Raw genomic sequence first — 21,459 nt, 5'->3', positions numbered from 1 at the left:
ATGTTGGGGCACTTGGGTGGCCGAGTCGGTTAAGCGTCTGACTCTTGATTTCTGCTCAGGTCATGGTCTCAGGGTCCTGAGATGGAGCCCCATGTCAGGCTCCATGATGGACATGGAACCTGCTTAAGGTTCTCTCTCCCTCTGCCCCTCTCCTAAGGTAATCAACAAAGCACTTCTACACTTTCTTCCTCCCCACTGGAGAATATCATGAAGTAACGGCAGAGTAGAGTTATCAATCGCTTTAGATTCTAACATAGAGATTTCAGGAGAAGGAATTGCTGAGAAAAGAAAAGTATCAACACTGTTTGAAAGCAGTCTAGGGGCACCTGGGTGGCTCAGTTGGTTAAGCGTCTGACTCTTGATTGTGGCTCAGGTCATGATCTCACAGTTTGTGAGACTGAGCCTGGCATCAGACTCTGCTCTGACAGCACAGAGCCTGCTTGGGATTCTCTCTCTACCTCTCTCTCTGCCCTTTCCCTGCTCATGCTCTCTCTCTCAAAAATAAAAAAAACAAACTTAAAAGAAAGCAATCTATTAATAGCACACATCTATTATTACCATCGACTGTCCCTAATCAAAATATATGTCCTTCATTAGGAAAGATTTATTATATATATATTTTAAATTTGGACAGGTACCAAACAGTTTTCACTGTAGGAGAGGCTTAAAAAAAAAAAAGAGAGAGGCTTAAATATTTTATTTTTGTAACAATAGAAACATAATAGAAAAAAGTTTCCAATTATACATGAATTTTAAGAGCATTCTGCTTGGTTTTGTAATTAATTCATTAGTTCACTTATTGTTTTAAAAGTCATTTAAGTGCCTGATTTGTGCTGGGCTCTTTGGCAGGCATTGGAAAACCCAAAGTGGAAGATAAAGTTTGCATTCAAGTCCTACTCTGTTTTTCTTTATAGTGTATATTATTGCCTGGCATTATATGTGTGTTTGTGGGTGTCATTTTGATTGTGTGTGATGTATTTATATGTATAATGTTCATCTTTCTCTCCTATCCAAATGAAAGGTTTTTTTTTTATTCATTGCTGACTATACCTAGTGCATACAGAGTATTTTCATAGTATATGCTCATTAAATATTTGTTAAAGTTAAATATTAAATATTAAACAAAATTTGTTTATGTTTATTCATTTTTGAAAGACAGAGAGAGACAGAGAACAAGCAGGGGTGGGGTGGAGAGAGGGCCGGGGGCGGACACAGAATCTGAAGCAGGCTCCAGGCTCTGAGCTGTCAGCACAGAGCCCGACGCGGGGCTCGAACTCACAAACCGCGAGATCATGACCTCAGCCAAAGTCGGATGCTCAACCGACTGAGCCACCCAGGTGCCCCAATATTAAATATTTTTAAGTGGCTTTTATTTTTTGAGAGAGAGAAAGAGAGAGTGCAAGTAAGGGAGGGGCAGAGGAAGAGGAAGAGAGAGAATCTTAAGCAGACTCCATGCTCAGCATGGGGCCTGACACTGGGCTCAATCTTACAACCGTGACATCATGACCTGAGCCAAAATCAAGAATTGGACACTTAACTGACTGAGCCACCCAGGCACCCCTTAAATATTTTTTAAGTTTAAAACAAAAAACGGTAAGCATAATGTGCAATGGAGAGCTCTAAGAGAAGCACCTGATGAGTGAGGGCAGACATCAGGCAAGAGGTGAATTTTGGGGAACAAGCCAAGCTAAGTTAGCAAAGAGTGAAACCATGGCAATTTGGGAAAACTATGAGTTGAACTTCTGGAGCAAAGTGTGTGTCGGTGAAGGGGAGAGGGAGGAGGAATGAGGCAGAAGAGGAAAGCAGCATGAGATCACAGTGGGTGCTGGATGTAGCATTGAAGAGTATGGATATTTTCTTTTAGGCAGAGTCTAGGGTGAGTTTTGGCGGATGCCTATTGGTTTGGCCTGTCTGATTCCATTCCACCTTCTTCTGATAACATTACCTGACTTTCCTTGGTGCATGTGGTAGAAGTGGACCTACTTGCATCTTTAAGGCTCCAGGGACAGGCATGTGATGCAGACCTGTGCATTTATTGTTTCCCAACTTCCTAGTCAGAGAGATTGATTTCTGCATGAGAATATGACTCAAGCTGATCCAGAAGACTCAATCCTAAGACTTTTTTTTGTTGTAACTATTGGTGATAAGAAAGTACTTTTGGGTTAGGGTTGCAGAGCTTGGAACATATAAACTTCGGCATTTTGGAACACCATGAAGGAAGGGTTTAATGAACGTAAAGCCATTATAAAGGAAAGCAGAGTTAACAGATGAAGAGAGATGCTTTCTGATGACAATGTTTAAATATATGGATATAGCCACATAGGAAATTAGAACCACTCATGGACCTTCTAGTTGTGTGTGCCAAAATATATCCCCCACCTTTTTCTTAAGCCTGTTAAGTGAATTTGATTTCTTCCTCATTTACAAAAGAATCCTAGATGTTTGGGTATAGAAGGAAATGAGAGGGAGAGAGGGAAGGAGGGAGGAGGGAGGCAGAGAGAGAGAGGAAGAGAGAGAGAGAGAGAGAGAGAGAGAGAGAGGGAAAAAGAGCTGTTGAAGCATCTGGAGATTAGCTACATTAAGCCAAGACTAGAGAACAAAGCATGAACCGAGCCAGATTTGGGCACGGATTTAAGGGTTAAAGAAGTCCATGAATTGCTAACACAGGCTATCCACAGAAATCAAAGGTCCTGCCTGAATTTCTCCAGAATCCAAGATGCTAAGTCATAAAGGTTAAAATTTCATCAAAGGCTGAGAGAAGTGTCTTAGTTGGCCCGATGACAAGGCAGTGATGTGGGGTACGTCCTAGGCTCAAAGGCTAATGTAGGTATCCATCTGTTTCAAGCTAGTTTTAAGGAAAAGCTGTTGACTGTTAGGATGCCTGCTTTCACATGCATTATGGATCCTGGAATTAATCACAGTACAGAGCTGATTTCCATTTAGCAAGTTGTCTGGAAGTGTGGATGTCTAAAAGTGTCTGAAAATGTAGATAACACACCACAGAGAATAAGAATGAGAGGAAAGAGGCCAGATTACAGCATCGATATCTGAATCTGAATGGAAATTCTATTTCTTAATTGTTGGGGTTGCAAGGTGTCCCCCATGACTTCAAGTGATTTCAAATCAGTACCTGACTATAGACTGCCCATGCAACCAATCCAGCCTAGGTGGATCTATTTGCAAGTGGGCAGGCATGTGGCCAACAGACACAACCACGTATATTCCAGGTTAGTGTAAAAGTGGCCCAGAAGTAGCATACTTACAGCCTACTAGTACTGGGAAATCTATCTTTCAAAACTCTAAATACCATCTCTAGTTTCAAATGATGCCTGAGGGGTACATGAATCTACAGTCCTTATCACCTCAGAGGTTGAAACTCTCCTAATGTCTGGATTCAGCATCTGTACTCCTACAGAAAAGATGCTTCACTGCAGCTGGTGGTAATATAAATCAAGACAAAGCAAGCACTTCTAACTTTAGTACAAATGACCCTTGACATGACTGCCCAGCCAAGGCTATCAAGAGTAATGTGTAATAAATGAATGATGCCATGCTATGCTCTAGGGTACCAAGGCAAATGTTAGGGTCCCTCAAATGAAAATTGTCTGGGACCACAGCACATGTATCATTTGAATTCAACTATTTACAAGTATCTAAAAGGAAAGGGGAGGACCACCCAAACTTTTATATGAAAGGAAAAAAATCTGATATTATTTTCTATTTTTTAAATTTCACCAGGGGATAGCATTTTTAAATACCACACAGGTTGCATTATTATCTTAACTGCTGGAGATAATACACTGAAAAGACGAAGTAATACACTTGCTTTGTTATTGAAGATTATATCTATCTGTTGTTATATGACACTGTGATTCGGAGAGAATAGCAGGGGTTGATAGAAATCATGCTTTAGAAAATATTAAAAATCAAAGTGATAGAAACAGTAAGAAAGTTTGGAGCAAAAACTGAAGTGGACTACAGTCTCTTTTTCTTACTTATTATGAATGTATATGAGTTTCATAAAACATGATGTAGCATTCAGGACCTTGGGTTATGGTAGCTAAGAACTCATCCTGAATGGAGAAGTCCTCTCTAAATTTATTCATTCGGCAAATACTTATTTGTTTTTTCCTCTGTTCTAGCCACTGATTAAAGAACAATAAACATAATAGACAAGGACCTTGATCCCAATCCTTGGGAAACTTATAGTTTAGTAGAGAGATAGACATTAAAAAATAATTACTTAAGTAAACATATATTCACTATTGTGGTAAATCCTATGGTGGAAAAGCACAGAAAGCCATGAGAACAAATAACAATGGTACAAAATACAATCCACCATTGGGGGTGTCAGTTAAGCCTTCTTTGAGGTAGTAACATTTATGATAAGAACCAGTGTAATGGAAAAATTGAGAGATGGCCAATATTAACTTTAATGTCACTAACCCTTTCTTATGTTTTATAAAATCTGATGCTGATTCATCTAATGCATTTTTCTTTTTTTTAAATATATAAGCAATTTTTATTCAAAAGGATATATGTAATATGTAATGGATATTCTTTCATCTATCTGAAAGGGGGGGCAGGGGATCTGATTTATGCATTGCTTTGCTAAGGATGCAGTAATCTAAATAGAAAAATTGAAGTGTATGTAATCTTTTTAAAAAATTAATTTATTTAAATTGAAGTTAGTCAACATACATCATAGTATTGGCTTCAGGAGTAGAACCCAGTGATGCATCACTTACATATAATACCCAGTCTAATGAATTTTTCAATTCTATGATTTCCATTGGTTCTTTTTCAGTTTCAAGTCTTTTTTTGAAACTCCCCATCTCTACCTATATTAATCTGTTCCTATGGACATTATTTAAAAATTTTTCTTTTGAAATTATTGTAGATTCCTAGAAAGTTGCAAAGATAGCACAGAGAGCTCTCATGTACCCTTCACCCAGTTTCTCCTATTGACATCTTACTTAACTACTGTACAATATCACCCAGGAAAGTGACATTGGTATAAAGTATGTATAGTTCTATGTAGTTTTATTACATGTGATGATTCACATAACCACCACTGCAAGCTATAGAATTATTCCACCACCTTGTGCTACCCCTTTCTAATTAATCACACTCAATCCCTCCACCCATCACTGACTCCTGGTAACCACTGGTCTGTTCTTTAATCTTTATAATTTTATTATTTCAGGTATATTATATAACTGGAATCAGACAATGTATAATCTTTTAAGATGGACTTTTTTCCCATTCATCATAATACATTGAGATCCATTCAAGTTGTTGTATGTATCAATAGTTCATTACTTTTTATTGGGCTGGTATTCCATGGTATGAACCTACTATGGTTTGTTTCACCATTTGCCTATTATAGGATATTTCAGCTCCTTTTAGTTTTGGGCTATTTTCTATGAACTTCTAAATATATTAATTACTGTTATTATTTTTAATTATTGTCCTTATCTTTTAAGCCAACATCTGAGACTTTTGCAGTTCTGTTTCTAGTGACTTTTCTCTTGTCTCTTTTTAAGTCTTTTCTCTTAAGTATGCGCATGTTTTCCTGCTTTTTTCTCATGTCTAGTGATTTTTTATTATATAGTAGCTGTTGATGATGGTCTGTAGAGACTTTGGATTCTGTTGTTTTCCCTAACAAATGTTGGGTTTTGTTTTAATAGGCAGTTAAGGGGCACCTGGGAGGCTTAGTTGGTTGAGTGTCCGACTCTTGATTTCGACTTAGGTTGTGATCTCAGAGTGATTTGATCAAGTCCTGTTTTGGGCTCTGTGCTGACGGTGGAGCCTACTTAAGATTCTCTCTCTCTCTCTCTCTCTCTCTCTCTCTCTCTCTCTCTTCCTCTGTCCCTTTCCCTTGCTCTCTCTCTTTTTCCAAAATAAAAATAATAATAATAATAATAAAAGGCAGTTAAATTACTAATAGGTCACCTAGAATGGGTAGTGAGTGGGTTTTATGTGTAGTTACGATGAATCTATTTTAATTTTTCCCTTAACTCAAGGAAAATCCCTTATTTTTGTTCTTTTTTTTTCAGTCTTTCAGCCGTTTCCCCCTTCCAGATTTCCTAGCATTTTATACTTTTGTAGTTCAGAGGTCAACCAAGGATTTGTGGGAAGTTTATATTCAGGTTTTTTTTTTTTAAAGCTTTCTTTTTTAAAAAAGAAATGTATATTTTTGAGAGAGAGGAGAGAGACACACAGACAGAGACAGAGTATGAGCAGGATAGGGACAGAGAGGGAGGGTGACACAAAATCTGAAGCAGGCTCCAGGCTCTGAGCTGTCAGTATAGAGCCCGATGAATGGCTCAAACTCACGGATCGGGAGATCATGACCTGAGCTGAAGTCAGATGCTCAACCGACTGAGCCACCCAGGCGCCCCAAATTCAGATTTTGCATTTCTCTTGTGACTCACTTCTTTCTAGGATTTCTTGAAACTCTGGAAGTATCAAACTCCATGTTCTGACTCATCAGACTGATAAAACTGCAGGTTTTTTGGCCGAAGTTCTGCAGACTGGGGAGTGGCCTCGGGACAAAGCTATATAAATACTGATTTAAGAGAATGTCATTCCCTTCATTTGAGGGTTGATTCTCCTTTAGTTTTTGTTTGTTTTCAGTTAGTCTCATGTCTTCAAGCAGATTTAAAAATTTTTTTGCTCAGGAGGCACCTGAGTGGCTCAGTCAGTTGAGTGCCTGACTCTTGATTTTGGCTCAGGTCATGATCTCACAGAGATCAAGCCCCACCTTGGGCTCCATGCTGAGTGTGGAGGCTGCTTAAGATTCTTTCTCTCTCCCTCTGCCCCTTTCCCCTGCTCAAGCTGTCTCTCTCTCAAAAATATTTTTTTTTTTTTGCTCGGGGTTTATAATTTTTAATCCATAAGAGAGTTAGTCCAATATAAACTACTCTTTCATGTCTTAACATGATTTTTAAATTAATTTGGGCATGATTTTGTCTGTGTTTTTCTGAAAAGCATTTGTGAAGTTTCTAATCTAACTTTCCATGGATAAAAGCACATTTTTATCTTCTTTAAAAATCCCTGGATGAGCACTGGGTGTTGTGTGGAAACCAATTTGACAATAAATTTCATAAAAAAAAAAAACAAACCCTGATAATTGAGGGATTTTTCTATCCTATCTACTGGAATTCAAATTTAAAATGTCAATTCATCTGGCATAAAAAGTTCCCGATTTGAGATCCAGTGAAACCTTACTATGTTTGAGCCCAATGTTACTCAAACACAAAGATCAGTTAGATAGAAACATTTTACTTATTTATTAGTCACTAAGCCCTCTTGAGGGCAATATGTATTATACATCTAGATATGATGTGGCATACAAGGCTTTCATTTGGCCTTTATTTGTCCCTTAACATCTTAGAAAAATTCTCTGATATCCTGGGGTGGAATCAAGGTAAATGACCAAAGAGTGTGGTTAAAGTTTGTTTTATGATGTTTTTAAATTATCTGAATGCATTGATTTCAGTTTGCTGAAGGAGTGACCTTTTCATTTAATTACCTTTCTAGAGAACACTGCTTTTCTAGCCAATTCAGAGGTCCTATTTTCTCCTCTACCTTTCCAAATTCTACTTATCTTTGACATCCATCCAGTCCATGGCTTCAGATTTTCCTACCAGTGAACCTATGCCACTTTATGTAGGGCTTTCCCTCATGATATATCCATTAATACACATTCCAAGCTATGCAGAGGCTTAGAAGGCAACTGAGATGAGAGTGGGAACAGAAAAGAGGTGGCCTTAAAATCTGCTAACGTACTTTTAAAGCTAGTAGGTCAGAATCAGCCTTTTCCTTTCAGAAACACTCCTCAAGGTAGGTGCTGTCCTGTTTCATTTTATAATCTAATCACCTCATCTGAATATAATCTTCTTTCCCACAAAGATCAGAAGATTATTCAGGGCAAGTATCATGCTTCCTCCTTCTTGCATAGAATCCAGCATAATATTTCACATAAGAGTGAAAATTTCCCGGGGCACCTGGGTCGGTCAGTTGGTTAAGCTTCCAACTCTTGATTTCAGCTCAAGTCATGATCTCACAGTTCGTGAGATCGAGCCCTGCATCAGGCCAGAGATGACAGCATGGAGGCTGCTCGGGATTCTCTCCCTCTCTTTCTGCTGCTCCCTCATGCGTGCTCATCCTCTCTCTCTTTCTCTCTCTCTCTCTCTCAAAAAAAATTAAACTTAAAAGAAGGAACTTAAAAAAAAAGAGTAAAACATTATTTGAATGAGTTACTTTGAATTTTGACCATTTGGCTGAATCTGTTTGGTATTTTGCTTATAATTTTCTAATTACCTGACAGTGTTTGGTTTTGATATCCCACCAAAGAGCATGAAGATACATACATTGAAGATTTATAGTTTGGCTTCTGCCTGATTTTCCAGCCACCTCTAATACTACATATTCTCCCTCACTTGCTATGGTCTTGCCACATTGGTGTCCTCTTAGTACTTTCATACCTCAAGCAATTCCTTCCTCCGAGCCACTGCACTGTCGTGTCCTCTGCCTCGAATGGCCATGGTGTGGTTAGTGCTTCTCATCACTTAGGTCTCAGATCAAATGGTCATGTCTCAGAGAGGTCTTCCTGATCTATCTTCCTTGTTCCCTTGAAGCTGATCCAAATCATTCTCTTACCCATCGCTCTGTTTTACTTTCTTCAGAACTTACTACAACCTGAAATTATCCTCTTAATCCGTGCTTACATGTTTATGGTCTGTCTTCCCACATTAGAGTCTAAACTCTATGAGAGCCAGGAGCTTTGTCTCCTTCAGGGAAGTATCCCTAATGCTCAGAATGGTGGCTAAATGAGAGAATCTTTTGAGTTGTCACCCTGGGTGCCATCTTGAAAACAATTTATAGTGGATGCAGTATTTCAATGTTCACAATTTTAATTTGATTTCAGTGAAACATGGCATAGAAGTAGAGGCTAAAGAGATGTTCTTAAAGAATAAAGAAAGCACTAGTGAAAGCACAAGTCATAAGATCTACCAATGAAAAGCAAAAGAAAAATAGTGACAGTGTCTTACATCCAAGGGTAATAGCTAGCTAGCTATAATGATAATGAGTACCTATCATGCTCCAGGTATTGTTACAAATATTAGACTTAAAAAAATCTCATTTAGTCCTTGTAACAACTCTATAAGTATACTATAATAACCTCCATGATGACATTGAGAGCAGAGACTAGATGAGAAGTTATGTAGGTTGATATGTCTGGGGTTATAAAGCCAGTAAGTAGCACAGCTGGGACTCAAACCCAAGCAGTTTAATTCCAGTCTGTGGTTGTAACTACTGGGCCATATCTTTTCATTTCCACCGAGTACAGAACTGATTTATTTTAGTTGTCTCATTCATTTTTCAAGCAAATCTGGCATTATTCTTCTGCCTATAGTTTTACAACTATTTGGTTTAGAATAAAGAATAATGGATTTAGGGTTGAGTTTTAGGTCCAGGTATATTACTAATCTATGGTACCTTCAACCTAACTTGTTCAATCCCCAATTCTCAAATATGTAAAAGGGAGGCGTGTTTGAGCCATATTAAAGATAAACTAATATACTTTTTTTTTTCCTGTTATGGGGGCCCTGAGCACCATGCTGCTGATACATTTTGGAAGAATATTGTAAGGAATATTTAATACATTACCTGAACTTTATTCATCTCCAGTTTGTTCTTCTCATTGGCACTCTGGTCTTGTTTGCTAGCTCCCTTTTTCTGAGGGCCTTTTCCAAAGAAGATGTAATTTACAAAGGCATATTCCAGGAGAGCCAGGAACACAAACACAAAGCAACCCATCAGGTAAATATCAATCGCTTTGACATAAGGGATCTTCGGCAAAGTCTCCCTGAGGTGAGTGCTGATGGTTGTCATTGTCAGCACGGTGGTGATTCCTATGAAACAGAAAGACACATCTTAGCTGAATGCACTTGTTAAGCTGCCCTTGAAAGACTAAGACAGATGCTATTTCCTTATTGGTGTCCCAGAATGATGGCAGCAATGTGATAAACCACTAGGCAAAAGGAGCAGATATTTGGAAGGACAAAGCTTCAGACTCCCCATACAGGCCATGAACAAATCGTAAAACAGGATGTACCATTAATGGAGGGTTGGAAGCCATTTTAAAAAAAATAATACACATAGAAGAAAGAAGAATAAATGGGCCTGCATATCAAAATCCCATTGATGTGCTCACTGTTTCTTGTCAAATGTTCCTCATTCTGTTACACACCGGGTAACCCGGACTTCTTCCGGGTCTCAGCGTCTTGCTCATTTTCCTACTAAATCTGTCCTTGTGACACTAACGCCCACAACAGCCACTACCAAACTGAAAGTTGGTAACCATCGTGAGGAGACCTACTTCATTCCATAAGTCTATAATATATACAAGGTCAGTATTACACGTGAAAATAATAATGCATCATTCATAGTGAAACAACACTAAAAGAAGATATATGTAAGAAAGTTCGCGATTTGCATCAAACATTTGATTTATGTATTTTTAAAATAAAACCTTGTTGCTTTGATTTTTCAAATATTACCTCTAGTTCTTGATTCCAGAGCCTAGAATGAATTACTTCCCTGGAGTCAAGAAAAGATTTCCTGAAAAATTCAACTTGGATTTGTTAAAGAAGGTTAAGACTGTAAACTCTTAAAAGGAAAATTCTGTTTTGTCTATTTTGTTAAGCACAAGCTTTCTTAACCATATAATCTTTGCATGACTGTAATAAATATTTGGTGTTGATGATGGCAATGATGAAATGTAATTGGGAAAAACAAAACTAAAGAGGAAGTTGGAATCTTACGTAGATTATTTGTGCTATAATACTAATATTACACATTTATATAGCATATTACAGTTTTATTTTATTTTATCTTTTAAGTTTATTTATTTTTGAGAGAGAGAGAGAGAGAGAGAGACTGGGTTAGGGACAGAGATAGATAGAGAGAGAGAGAGAGAGAAAGAATCCCAGACAGGCTCCGTGCTGACAGCCCCAACATGGGGCTTGATCTCATGAATAGTGAAATCATGACCTGAGCCAAAATCAAGAGTCCGATGCTTAACTGACTGAGCCACCCAGGTGCCCCAATATTACAGTTTAAACACAGTTATGAATTATCTTATATGACTGCCATAACAGCTTGCTGAGTATGATAAGGCAGGTATATGATTTCTATTTTATAGATGCATAAACAGAAATTCTGAGATTAGTTATTTTCCATAGATCACCCAGCTAGGGGCAAAAAAGCAAGGAAGTGTTAAACAAAAGGCACTTAAAATGAAAACAGAAAGATGAGAAGATAAAACTTGAAACTTGATGACAATCCTTAAAAATAAAGACAGGAAATGTTAAAATGGGTGTTAAAAACAAACGACATCCGGCAAAGAGAATAGAAGGTAGAAACTGAAAAGGGCGAACAATAGTTTAGCACTCATTTGCCCATGAGATTATTCTGGATAAATTCCCTGATTTGACTATTCAACTTTAAGAGAACAGATAAAATAGGAAGTCGGAGTTAGCATATAAAAAGTTAAAATGGGGGGCGCCTGGGTGGCGCAGTCGGTTAAGTGTCCGACTTCAGCCAGGTCACGATCTCGCGGTCCGTGAGTTCGAGCCCCGCGTCGGGCTCTGGGCTGATGGCTCAGAGCCCGGAGCCTGTTTCCGATTCTGTGTCTCCCTCTCTCTCTGCCCCTCCCCCGTTCATGCTCTGTCTCTCTCTGTCCCAAAAATAAATAAACGTTGAAAAAAAAAAATTAAAAAAAAAAAAAAGTTAAAATGGTTCAGATCAGTGATGAATTCCAAAGTACTGCACTGATCTGAAATGCCATCATGAATGGTCTCACTTATTTCTTTGAATAAAATTTTAAAGTTCACCCAATATAATTCTAGCTAATATCCTCAGCAGAAATAAACAGTTCATTCATTTACAAATCCACTAATTACTTTTTGGTTTCTACTCTTTGATTTAAATTTTTAAGCAAGAAGGGTTAGTAAACAAATGCCTTTTTTACTTAAGTTTTAAAATGTCACAGATTTTACATTTCAAAGAGAAGATTAAGTCAGCATTTTATGTGCTAACATCTTTAATCAAAATACCATTAGCTTTGGGGATAGATGTGTAAGGAGAACCACAATTTATGACCTTGATAGTTGTATTCCCTGCTGTTGACATCATCCACTGTTTTTTCCTTAACCATAGTATACACATACTCATGTTCACATTCAAATAATATATGCAGATTCATACCTATGATGTGATCAACTATTTGTTGCCTTTCCTTAGTTTTGGAATGTTCAAAGGTTGATAAGGGGCTACCAGCATTTGACTGTGAGCCATTAGAAATTAGTCATTAGAAATAAGTTATAGAGATGACAATTACTTTGAGTGTGAAGGGGATGCTGAACATCTAACCCAGTTCAGCAATCTCAAAAGAAGTGATGTGTATGTCAGCTTAGCTGGAAATGATGCTGTTATGTATTTGGTGTGTGTGTGTGTGTGTGTGTGCGTGTGCGTGTGCACGCACACATGTGCACGCATGTTTGAGAATAAGCCCCAGAAAATGATAACTGAGAGGGGTCTAGGATCAAATAATGAGGCACACCCATACATGCTCAGATTCATCAAACGGACCTTATATATTCTTTTTTTTTTTTAATTTTTTTCAACGTTTATTTTATTTATTTATTTATTTATTTATTTATTTATTTATTTTTGGGACAGAGAGAGACAGAGCATGAACGGGGGAGGGGCAGAGAGAGAGGGAGACACAGAATCGGAAACAGGCTCCAGGCTCCGAGCCATCAGCCCAGAGCCCGACGCGGGGCTCGAACTCACGGACCGCGAGATCGTGACCTGGCTGAAGTCGGACGCTTAACCGACTGCGCCACCCAGGCGCCCCCGGACCTTATATATTCTAACTTTCCAAGGAATCCTTTAAAGTCTCAAATATAGCCTTTCAGTTTGCTGCAATTACTCAACCATGGCAAGATTAATTTTGAATTTTGTTCCTCCAGGAAGGAAACCATTTTTATTCTGTGCTGATCACAGGTCATTAATATAGCTGATGAATGTCTGTGCCCTATTCAAGTGCGACGAGCTCCATTTAAGGAAAACTCAGATCGATACAACTTAACTTTAATGTTCGAAAAATAGTATTTTTTAACAATTGACATATCTTGTTAACAGTCACAAGGTTTAGCTTTCTCCAAATCCATTTGAGAATAATGCATTGTATGAGAAAGAATGAAATCATGCCATTCACAGCAATGTAAATGGAACCAGAAGGTATTACGCTGAGTGAAATAAATCAGTCAGAGAAGGACAGGTATCATATGTTTCCACTCATATGTGGATCTTGAGAAACTTAACAGAAGACCATGGGGGAAGGGAAAGGGAAAAATAATTACAAAGGGAGGGAGGCAAACCATAAAAGACTCTTAAATACAGAGAACAAACTGAGGGTGGATGAGGGGTGGGGGAGAAGGGAAAATGGGAGGGCACTTGCTGGGATGAGCACTGGGGGTTGTATGTAAGCCAATTTGACAATAAATTATATTACAAAAAAAAAGAATACAACATACAAAAAAAAAAAAGAGAGAGAATAATGCATTGTAAATGTTCTTCATTGTAAAAAGCAGAGACCAAAGAGGAAATCATCACAAAGTTAGTAAAAATTAGTGTAATGAAAATTTAAAAATAGGCTCTAAGAAGCACTAATATAGCTAGTATTAATTATATTTCAAGATTTTTTTTGGTAAAATGCTAAGAAGATATTGCACTGTAAAACATTCATCCTGAAAATGCTTACCCTTTGATATTTTACTATAAGGACTCTTATGGTAATCGCATTCTTTGACTTGCTCTGAGAGAAAGCCATTGCTCATAATTTCTAACAATGGTTGGTTGGTTGAAGCTAAATCCTACCAGCTCTTTTCAGTGCTGGGAATGCCTTACCTAGTGCAACTCTGGCTGCAGATGCATCATAGTTGATCCAAAAAGACACCCAGGACAGAATTGTAATCAATGTGGAAGGCATGTAGGTTTGCAAAATGAAGTAGCCAATATTTCTCTTTAGACGAAAACTTAGTGACAGTCGTGGATATGCCCCTGAATTAAAAAAGGAAAACAGAAAAAAAAAAATCAGATCTCCATTTGGTAGGAATCATCTTCTTTCTTTCACAGTGCCCCGAGTTCATTTGGAGGGAAATAACCTCACCAGTTGTGAACTCCACTTTCTTGGAGACCATCTTGTAGTCGACAATTGAAAACTGAGGAAGCTCAATTTTATTAACTCCAGTTACTGCTCCCTCTCCTCCATTCCAGTAAAACTCAATGTCGTCAGTGGTATAGCCATCTGAAACCAAGAAATACAGCATGGTTAAATAGAGTTAGGTTGGTCTAGAAATTCATTTTGAAGAGTCTTGGAACTGGAGAGAAAATTCCCAGCAAGTGGTGGTAAGACAACAATGCTTTAAATAGGATGGCATATAGGTCTCATGATGAGCACTATTCTTGCATTGAGAAGACAGATGCATCTGCTTTAGTGGACATAAACTCTGTGCTCATTCAGTGATGTCTGATATCACTGCTCCTTATTTAGTTTCTTTGCATCTACTAATGGGAATTCTTTGGTTAGATAAGGCGATAGCTGGATTCTAGTACCTGAACATAGATTTTTACTATGCATCCTTTAACAATAATACATAATAATAATTGAGCACGTATTTGTTAAAAGGGATATGGAAAAGGTAAAATGGTGGAGTATAATGAAAAACCAAATTTGTACATACTGATTATATGATCAAGACATTTAAAAAGAAATACACAGGGGCGCCTGGGTGGCGCAGTCGGTTAAGCGTCCGACTTCAGCCAGGTCACGATCTCGCGGTCCGTGAGTTCGAGCCCCGCGTCGGGCTCTGGGCTGATGGCTCGGAGCCTGGAGCCTGTTTCCGATTCTGTGTCTCCCTCTCTCTCTGCCCCTCCCCCGTTCATGCTCTGTCTCTCTCTGTCCCAAAAATAAATAAACGTTGAAAAAAAAAATTTAAAAAAAAAAAAATAAAAAGAAATACACATTTATTTTAGAAAGTAGGTAAACTTCTATTCATATATACATATATATTTATAATTCATTTATTTTGGGGAAAGCCCAAGTGGGGCAGGGGCAGAGAGAGAGAGACAGAAGATCTGAAGGGGGCTCTGTGCTGACAGGCTGACATCAGTGAGCCCTATGTGGGGCTTGAACCCATGAACCGTGAGATCATGACCTGAGCTGAAGTCAGATGCTCAACTGACTGAGCCACCCAGGTCCCCCTCATATATTTTTATTATATCTAATATACAGGTGAAAAATTAGGACTATATGAATTTTTAAATTAAAATTTTAAATTGAGGTATAATTACATGTAACATTAGTTTCAGGTATTCAGCATAGTGATCAATAATTCTATACATTATGCTTGCTCCCTGTGATAAGGGTAAAGAACTTTATGAATTTTTGTTTAACGTTTATTTATTTTTGAGAGACAGAGAGAGAAAGAGAGACAGACCATGAGTGGGGGAGGGGCAGAGACAGAGGGAGACATAGAATCAAAAGCAGGCTCCAGGCTCTGAGCTGTCAACACAGGGTCCAATGTGGGGCTTGAACCCACAGACAGCGAGATCATGAGCTGAGCTGAAGTCAGATGCTTAACCAACGGAGCCACCCAGGTGCCCCCTATGAATTCTTGGTAATACATTTATAGCTTAATCTTCATGAGGGTGAGCTTTTGTTAATTTAAGAGTAATGTATAGAGGATTGTAGATTGCATTATTAGGGTCTACCCTGAAGTCTATTGTCTTCTCTTTTCTACTTCTGTTTCCCCTTATCAGTGGTCTAGCTGGGTTATGGTCGCATAAAAAATTAACTTCTATAAAAACAATGTATGGGTATATTTAGAAGTCTAAAAATCAGTTCGGGCATATAGAAGGCTATAGTTGTCTCTTTCTACCTGGTAGACATAAAGAAGATATTTCTGAGTTCATTTGCTCTTTATATTCATCTCAGATAAAAAAAACCCATCAAATCCTTTATTTCCATTAGAATTACTAAGGCTTGTGTTTCGAATATAACCATATAATATAGTAGATATGATGCAGACCTACTTTTGATTAAAGCCAGTAATATTTTCCAAGAGATTAAAAAAAAGAACATATTTAAAATTTAGGAGAGTGCCAAGTCTTCAGTGAGGCTCACTGAAAACATACCAGTGCAAGGATGTAGGAAATTTTAATCTATTCTCTTTTTTTTTTTGAGGGGAAATAAACCTGTCTCAATTTTATTACTTTACACATTTCTAACTTATCTTCACAAAAAGCTCTTTTTTGAATTCTTATTCTTAAACTCATTGAACCCACAACCTTTTTATATTTGTTACTTTTGCCCCTCTATAGAGGTTATTATTTACTGTGTGATAGGTTTCAATTTAGCTTATTTTATTTCTCTTTAAACCATTTCCTTCTAGGTCTAAGAACTTGCCTTTTCTTCAAAGGGTAATCTTCCATATTCAGTAACCCATTTTACAATGACTCAAGTGTAGCCATAGAAACAGAAGATATTTATTTTAGCTATGATCCCTGGTGTCCAAGAAGCTGTGAGACCCTCTTTACCTATTGGATTTAGAGTGATCTACATCTTCTTGGCTTATTGACTTACTGGCCTATTGGGGATTTATGATGTGTCCATGTAGGTTCAGCAGTTGTAACAAACGTACTACTCCGATGGGGGATGTTGATAACGGAGGAGTCCATGTATGCGGAAGCTTGTAGCATATTGGAAATCTCTGTATCTTCCTCTCAATTTTGGTATGAACATAAAACTGCTCTAAAAAAGTAAAATTCTTTAAAAAATAACTTCTAGGGGCACCTGGGTGGCTGGCTCAGTTGGTTGAGCGTCCAACCTGACTTCAGCTCAGGTCATGAACTCGTAGTCAGTGAGTGCCAGCCCTGTATTGAGCTCTGTGCTGACGGCTCGGAACCTGGAGCCTGCTTTGGATTTTGTGTCTCCCTCTCTCTCTGCCCCTCCTCCACTCACACTCTGTCTCTTTCTCTCAAAAACAAATAAACATTAAAAAAAGTTAAAAATAAAAAAATAACTTCTAAAAAAAACTCCACAGAAACATATTCATGCATATACATATATAGATAAATGAATGAATGAATGAATGAATGAATGAATAAATAAATAAATAAATAAATAAATAAATAAAATTTGATGGTAATTTCAGAGGATCATGGATCCCCTTGGAGCCTATTTATGGTTCTAGAATGAGAAAATGGCTAGTGGCACTATGATAGCTTAAATTCAACCCTGATGCTCTCCCCTCCATTTTCAATTCAGCTATGAACTATTTCAAAGCCCAGCATGAAGTACAATCCGGGGAATGTGAGGTCTCAGCTCTGTCTGGATCTAGGGGACAATTGTGTCATGGGTTTTTTCCCCCGCTCTGGGGACTAGTGGCATGGAGGTCTTGAATGGGGATTGGGACAGTGAGATTGATGAAGAAAGCTGAATGCAGGGGCTCTTTGGACCCGCTAAATAAAGGGCACAAACACTTGGGTAACTGGAGGAATTGTTTTGAGCCGTGGGAGAGTTGAAAAGGTAGGCTGCCTCAGAGACAGAGACTACCTCCTGATCTACCAGCAAGAGAATGACATTTTACCAGGAGCTCATTGTCCTTTTCACCTAAAACATTGTTTCCATTTTCAGTGCTCTGGCAGCTGGGTCCAAACCACAAGGTATATGTAAGAAAAAACAACAATGCTTATAAGAGAATCCCATAGTCCTAGAGAAGAAAAGCAAGCAGAACATCCAGAGTATATGGCCCCTTGTGAAAATAACTGGTGGAGGAGGAAGACAATAGTTTGAACTCTTCAATTCCCATCCTTATTAAAAATATAGGAAAACCTAAAAAAAATATATATATATATAAATATAGGAACACTTAAGTATATTTGATTAGAGCACAGAAATCTTCCTTCTACTAAAACCCATAGATTTTAATAAAAGATGTTTTAAATAAATTGAGGAGATGGTCACTGGTGAGGCCAGATTAACATTTTAAAAGACAGCTTGAAAGAAATATCTCAAAAGAAAACAAAATTACAGAGATTTGGAAAGTATGAAGAAAACATAATGGCTTTGAAGGACTCATCTAAAAGATCTAATATATAAATAAATAGTAGGCAGTCTTGAAAGAAGATGAACCATAATAAATAAAAAGAAAACACAAGTTCTCTTGAGCTTAATAAATATTTTGCAAATTGAAAGGCTCATTATATTAGGTAATTGTGATAGCATTCCTGAACTCCAAGAGTAAAAGGATAATCTTAGGATTTCCCAGACAGAAAGTACAAGGTATTTTCAAAGGAAAACATATTGGACTTCTTGTATGGAAAGGAAAAGCTTATGGAATAATATTCACAGAATACCTAGAGTATAGGCAAAAAGGACAGCAAATCTGAGACCCAAGGGTCCCATTCCCTGCCAAAATATTGCTTCTTTCCAGAGATGATATACAAAGCTACAAAGATTAGAGAACATATCACCCAGGGACCTATTTGAGGAAACTGTTCTACAGAGAAGTCTAATCAAATAAATGAATCAGGACGGATAATTAACACATAAAAAGGGAAATCACCTTGGAAACGGGGGGCTTGTAAAGAATCATAAGACTAGTTTGTTCAAATCTATGCAAACAAATTAGAAAATCTGAATGAAATGGATAATTTTTCATAAGAAAAGCATTTGTCCAAATCAGGAGAGATAGGATATCAAACAGCTTGATTTCATTTCCTATAAACAAACACCCACGGGACTCAAATATTTAAGAACTTATAAGTCTATTACTAGTTAAACAGTTCCAAAGTAAAGGCTAAGATTGAACACTTCCAAATTATTTTCATTAAGTAAGTAGAACATATTAGTGAACAAAATCCAGCAGTACACTAAATAATAAGGAGTAACTAGTGGAGTTTATTCAGAGTGTGAATTGTTCAATATTAGAAAAATCTAGTAATATAATCTATTAATAGATTTAAAGAGAAGGAAAGCATATGATTATTTACAGAGGTGCCAAAGGGGCATTTGACAAAATGTAATAGCCATTTAGTCTTTTGACAAAACAATACCCAATAAATATGAATAGATACTTCCTTACATAGCAAGATATAGCTGAGTCTCAAAGCCAGCATCATATTTATTGTGGAAACACTAAAACATTCCTACAGAATTAACCGGGTAAAGGTGTTCACTACCATTGGTCTTATTTAACAGTGGTCTGGAAATACTAACCAATGAATTAGGCAAGGGAAAGAAAATTGAAGTATAAAGTTGTAAAGCTGCTGGTTAAGCTAATTTACAAATCATGCAATTGTATACTCAGTGAACCCTAAACGGTGAACTTAATAACAATTAGAAATAATAGGATTAGACATGATAATGGGGTACAAAATTACTGTATAGAAATGGGTAGTTTCAGATGTAAAGACAACAATTTATAATGTGTAATGGAAGAATATTTAAAAATAGATACAAAAATATATAGCGATAAACTGAAAAATATGCAAGACATATGCAGCATTGAGAACATTCTTGAAGGGCACAAAAGAAGCCTTAAATAAACAAAAAGGCATCTCATGTTTTTGAGTAGAAAGACTCAACATCATAGGTTCATTTGTAATTTAACGTGAATACTACACGAATAGGTTTTTGTTTTGGAAACTGAACAAAATAATTCCAAAATGAAAATAAACAAATCAGAAGTTCCGAGAAAACTCCAAAAAAAATAAGAGAGATAAAGGATACCTATTTTTATCAGGTAGTAAAATGTACTAAAAATCTTCAATAATGACAAGTGTTATTTTAATGCTGGTATAGACAGAGAGCTTAATGGGCCGCACTTAAAAATTCGGAACTAGAGCCAAAAAGAACAGAGGAATTTAGTATATAATAGAATTGGCACCTGGAAAAATTGGGAAGGAGACAGTTTCATAAATTATGTAGAAAAAATTGGGGAGCTACTGGAAAAAATTTGTTTGGACCTATATGTCATTCCGTGTATTATTATAAACGTCAAATTAATTGTAGTTTTATCTAGAAAATAAAACTATGTATGTACTAGAAGAAAACAAGGGAGAGTTCTTTTATAATTCTGGCATCAAGGAGACTTTTGTTGTTGTTGTTTATTTATTTATTTTGAGGGAATGAGAAAGTACAATGGGGGGGTGTGCCTGGGTGGCTCAGTCACTTAGCCTCTGACTTTGGCTCAGGTCATGATCTCACAGTTTGTGAGTTCAAGCCCCACATCGGGATCTGTGCTGACAGCTCAGAGCCTGGAGCCTGCTTCAGATTCTGTGTCTCCCTCTCTCTGCTCCTCCCCTGCTCATGCTCTGTCTCTCTCTTTCTCAAAAATAAATAAACATTAAAAAAATTAAAAAAAAAAAAAAGAAGAAGAAAGTACAAATGGGGAAGGGGCAGAGAGAAGGAGATACAGAACTCCAAGCAGGCTCTGCACTGTCAGCACAGAGCCTGATGCGTGACTCAAACTCATGAACTGTGAGATCATGACCTGAGCTGAGATCAGGGGTTGCACACTTAACTAACTGAGCTACGCTGGCGCCCCCTTGAGGAGCCTTTCTAACTGTAATACAACAAGCAGAAGTCATTTTAAAAAATGACAGATTTGTGCATATTAAAAAAAAAAAAAAAAGGTGTGGCATAACCCCATAAACAACATCAAAAACAAATAACAAACAAAAAATAATTATAGTGCATATTGCAGGTAATAACTACATTTCTTAATATATAGACTTTTCTACAAACAACAACAATAAAAGAAAATAACCAAAAACCTAATAACAAAATGGAAAAAAGATATTCAAAAGCAGTTCATTAAAAAGGGAAAAATACCCAATTCAATCATAATAAAAGAGATACAAATTAAAATTAAGACTATATCAAAATACCTTTTTTTTTTTTTTAACCTGACAATCTGGTAGGAATCCACAAATTGATAACACAGTATGTTGCTGAGCATGTGGAGAAGCAGACACTGTTATGTGGTGCTGGTGTGAGTGTAGTTTGATGTAACCCATACAGGATGCAGTTTGGCTTTATCTAGCAAAAATACAAATGTATATATCCTTTGACTCAGAAATTCCTATTCTAGAAATTGGTCCCATAGATTGAATTGAATAATTGTGAAGAGGGTATGCATAGGATTATTCATTGCAGCACTTTTTCTAATAACAAAATATTTGAAACAATATAAATGTCTCTCGATAGAGGAGTGGTTGACTAAATTATGGTACATTAATGCACTATTGTAAAGCTGTAAAAAAGAATGAGGAAATTCTTACATATAATATGAAAAACTCTCCAAAACTACTTTT

At 37.2% G+C, this 21,459-nt stretch overlaps 1 protein-coding gene across 2 annotated transcripts in view; it reads right to left on the bottom strand.

The window, feature by feature from the left end:
- The window catches only part of GABRB1 (gamma-aminobutyric acid type A receptor subunit beta1), a 380,581-nt gene that overhangs the window by 8,235 nt on the left and 350,887 nt on the right, over positions 1 to 21,459 (bottom strand). The window contains exons 6-8 of one of the 2 annotated variants that reach the window (XM_047092020.1): positions 14,249 to 14,386; positions 13,987 to 14,139; positions 9,679 to 9,923 (exon numbers count right to left, since the gene is read on the bottom strand). In XM_047092020.1, the coding sequence (XP_046947976.1) occupies positions 9,679 to 9,923; positions 13,987 to 14,139; positions 14,249 to 14,386 (536 nt within the window). The remainder of the gene's footprint in view (positions 1 to 9,678; positions 9,924 to 13,986; positions 14,140 to 14,248; positions 14,387 to 21,459) is intronic. The other variant, XM_047092021.1, reaches the window with a different exon arrangement.

Source organism: Lynx rufus, unplaced genomic scaffold, assembly GCF_022079265.1.
Source record: "Lynx rufus isolate CCGP_SWC_20201006 ecotype Redwood Valley unplaced genomic scaffold, mLynRuf1.p SCAF_3, whole genome shotgun sequence".
Taxonomy (NCBI): domain Eukaryota; kingdom Metazoa; phylum Chordata; class Mammalia; order Carnivora; family Felidae; genus Lynx; species Lynx rufus.
Note: the sequence above shows the minus strand (reverse complement) of the source record. Positions and strands in the feature narration are given on the sequence as shown.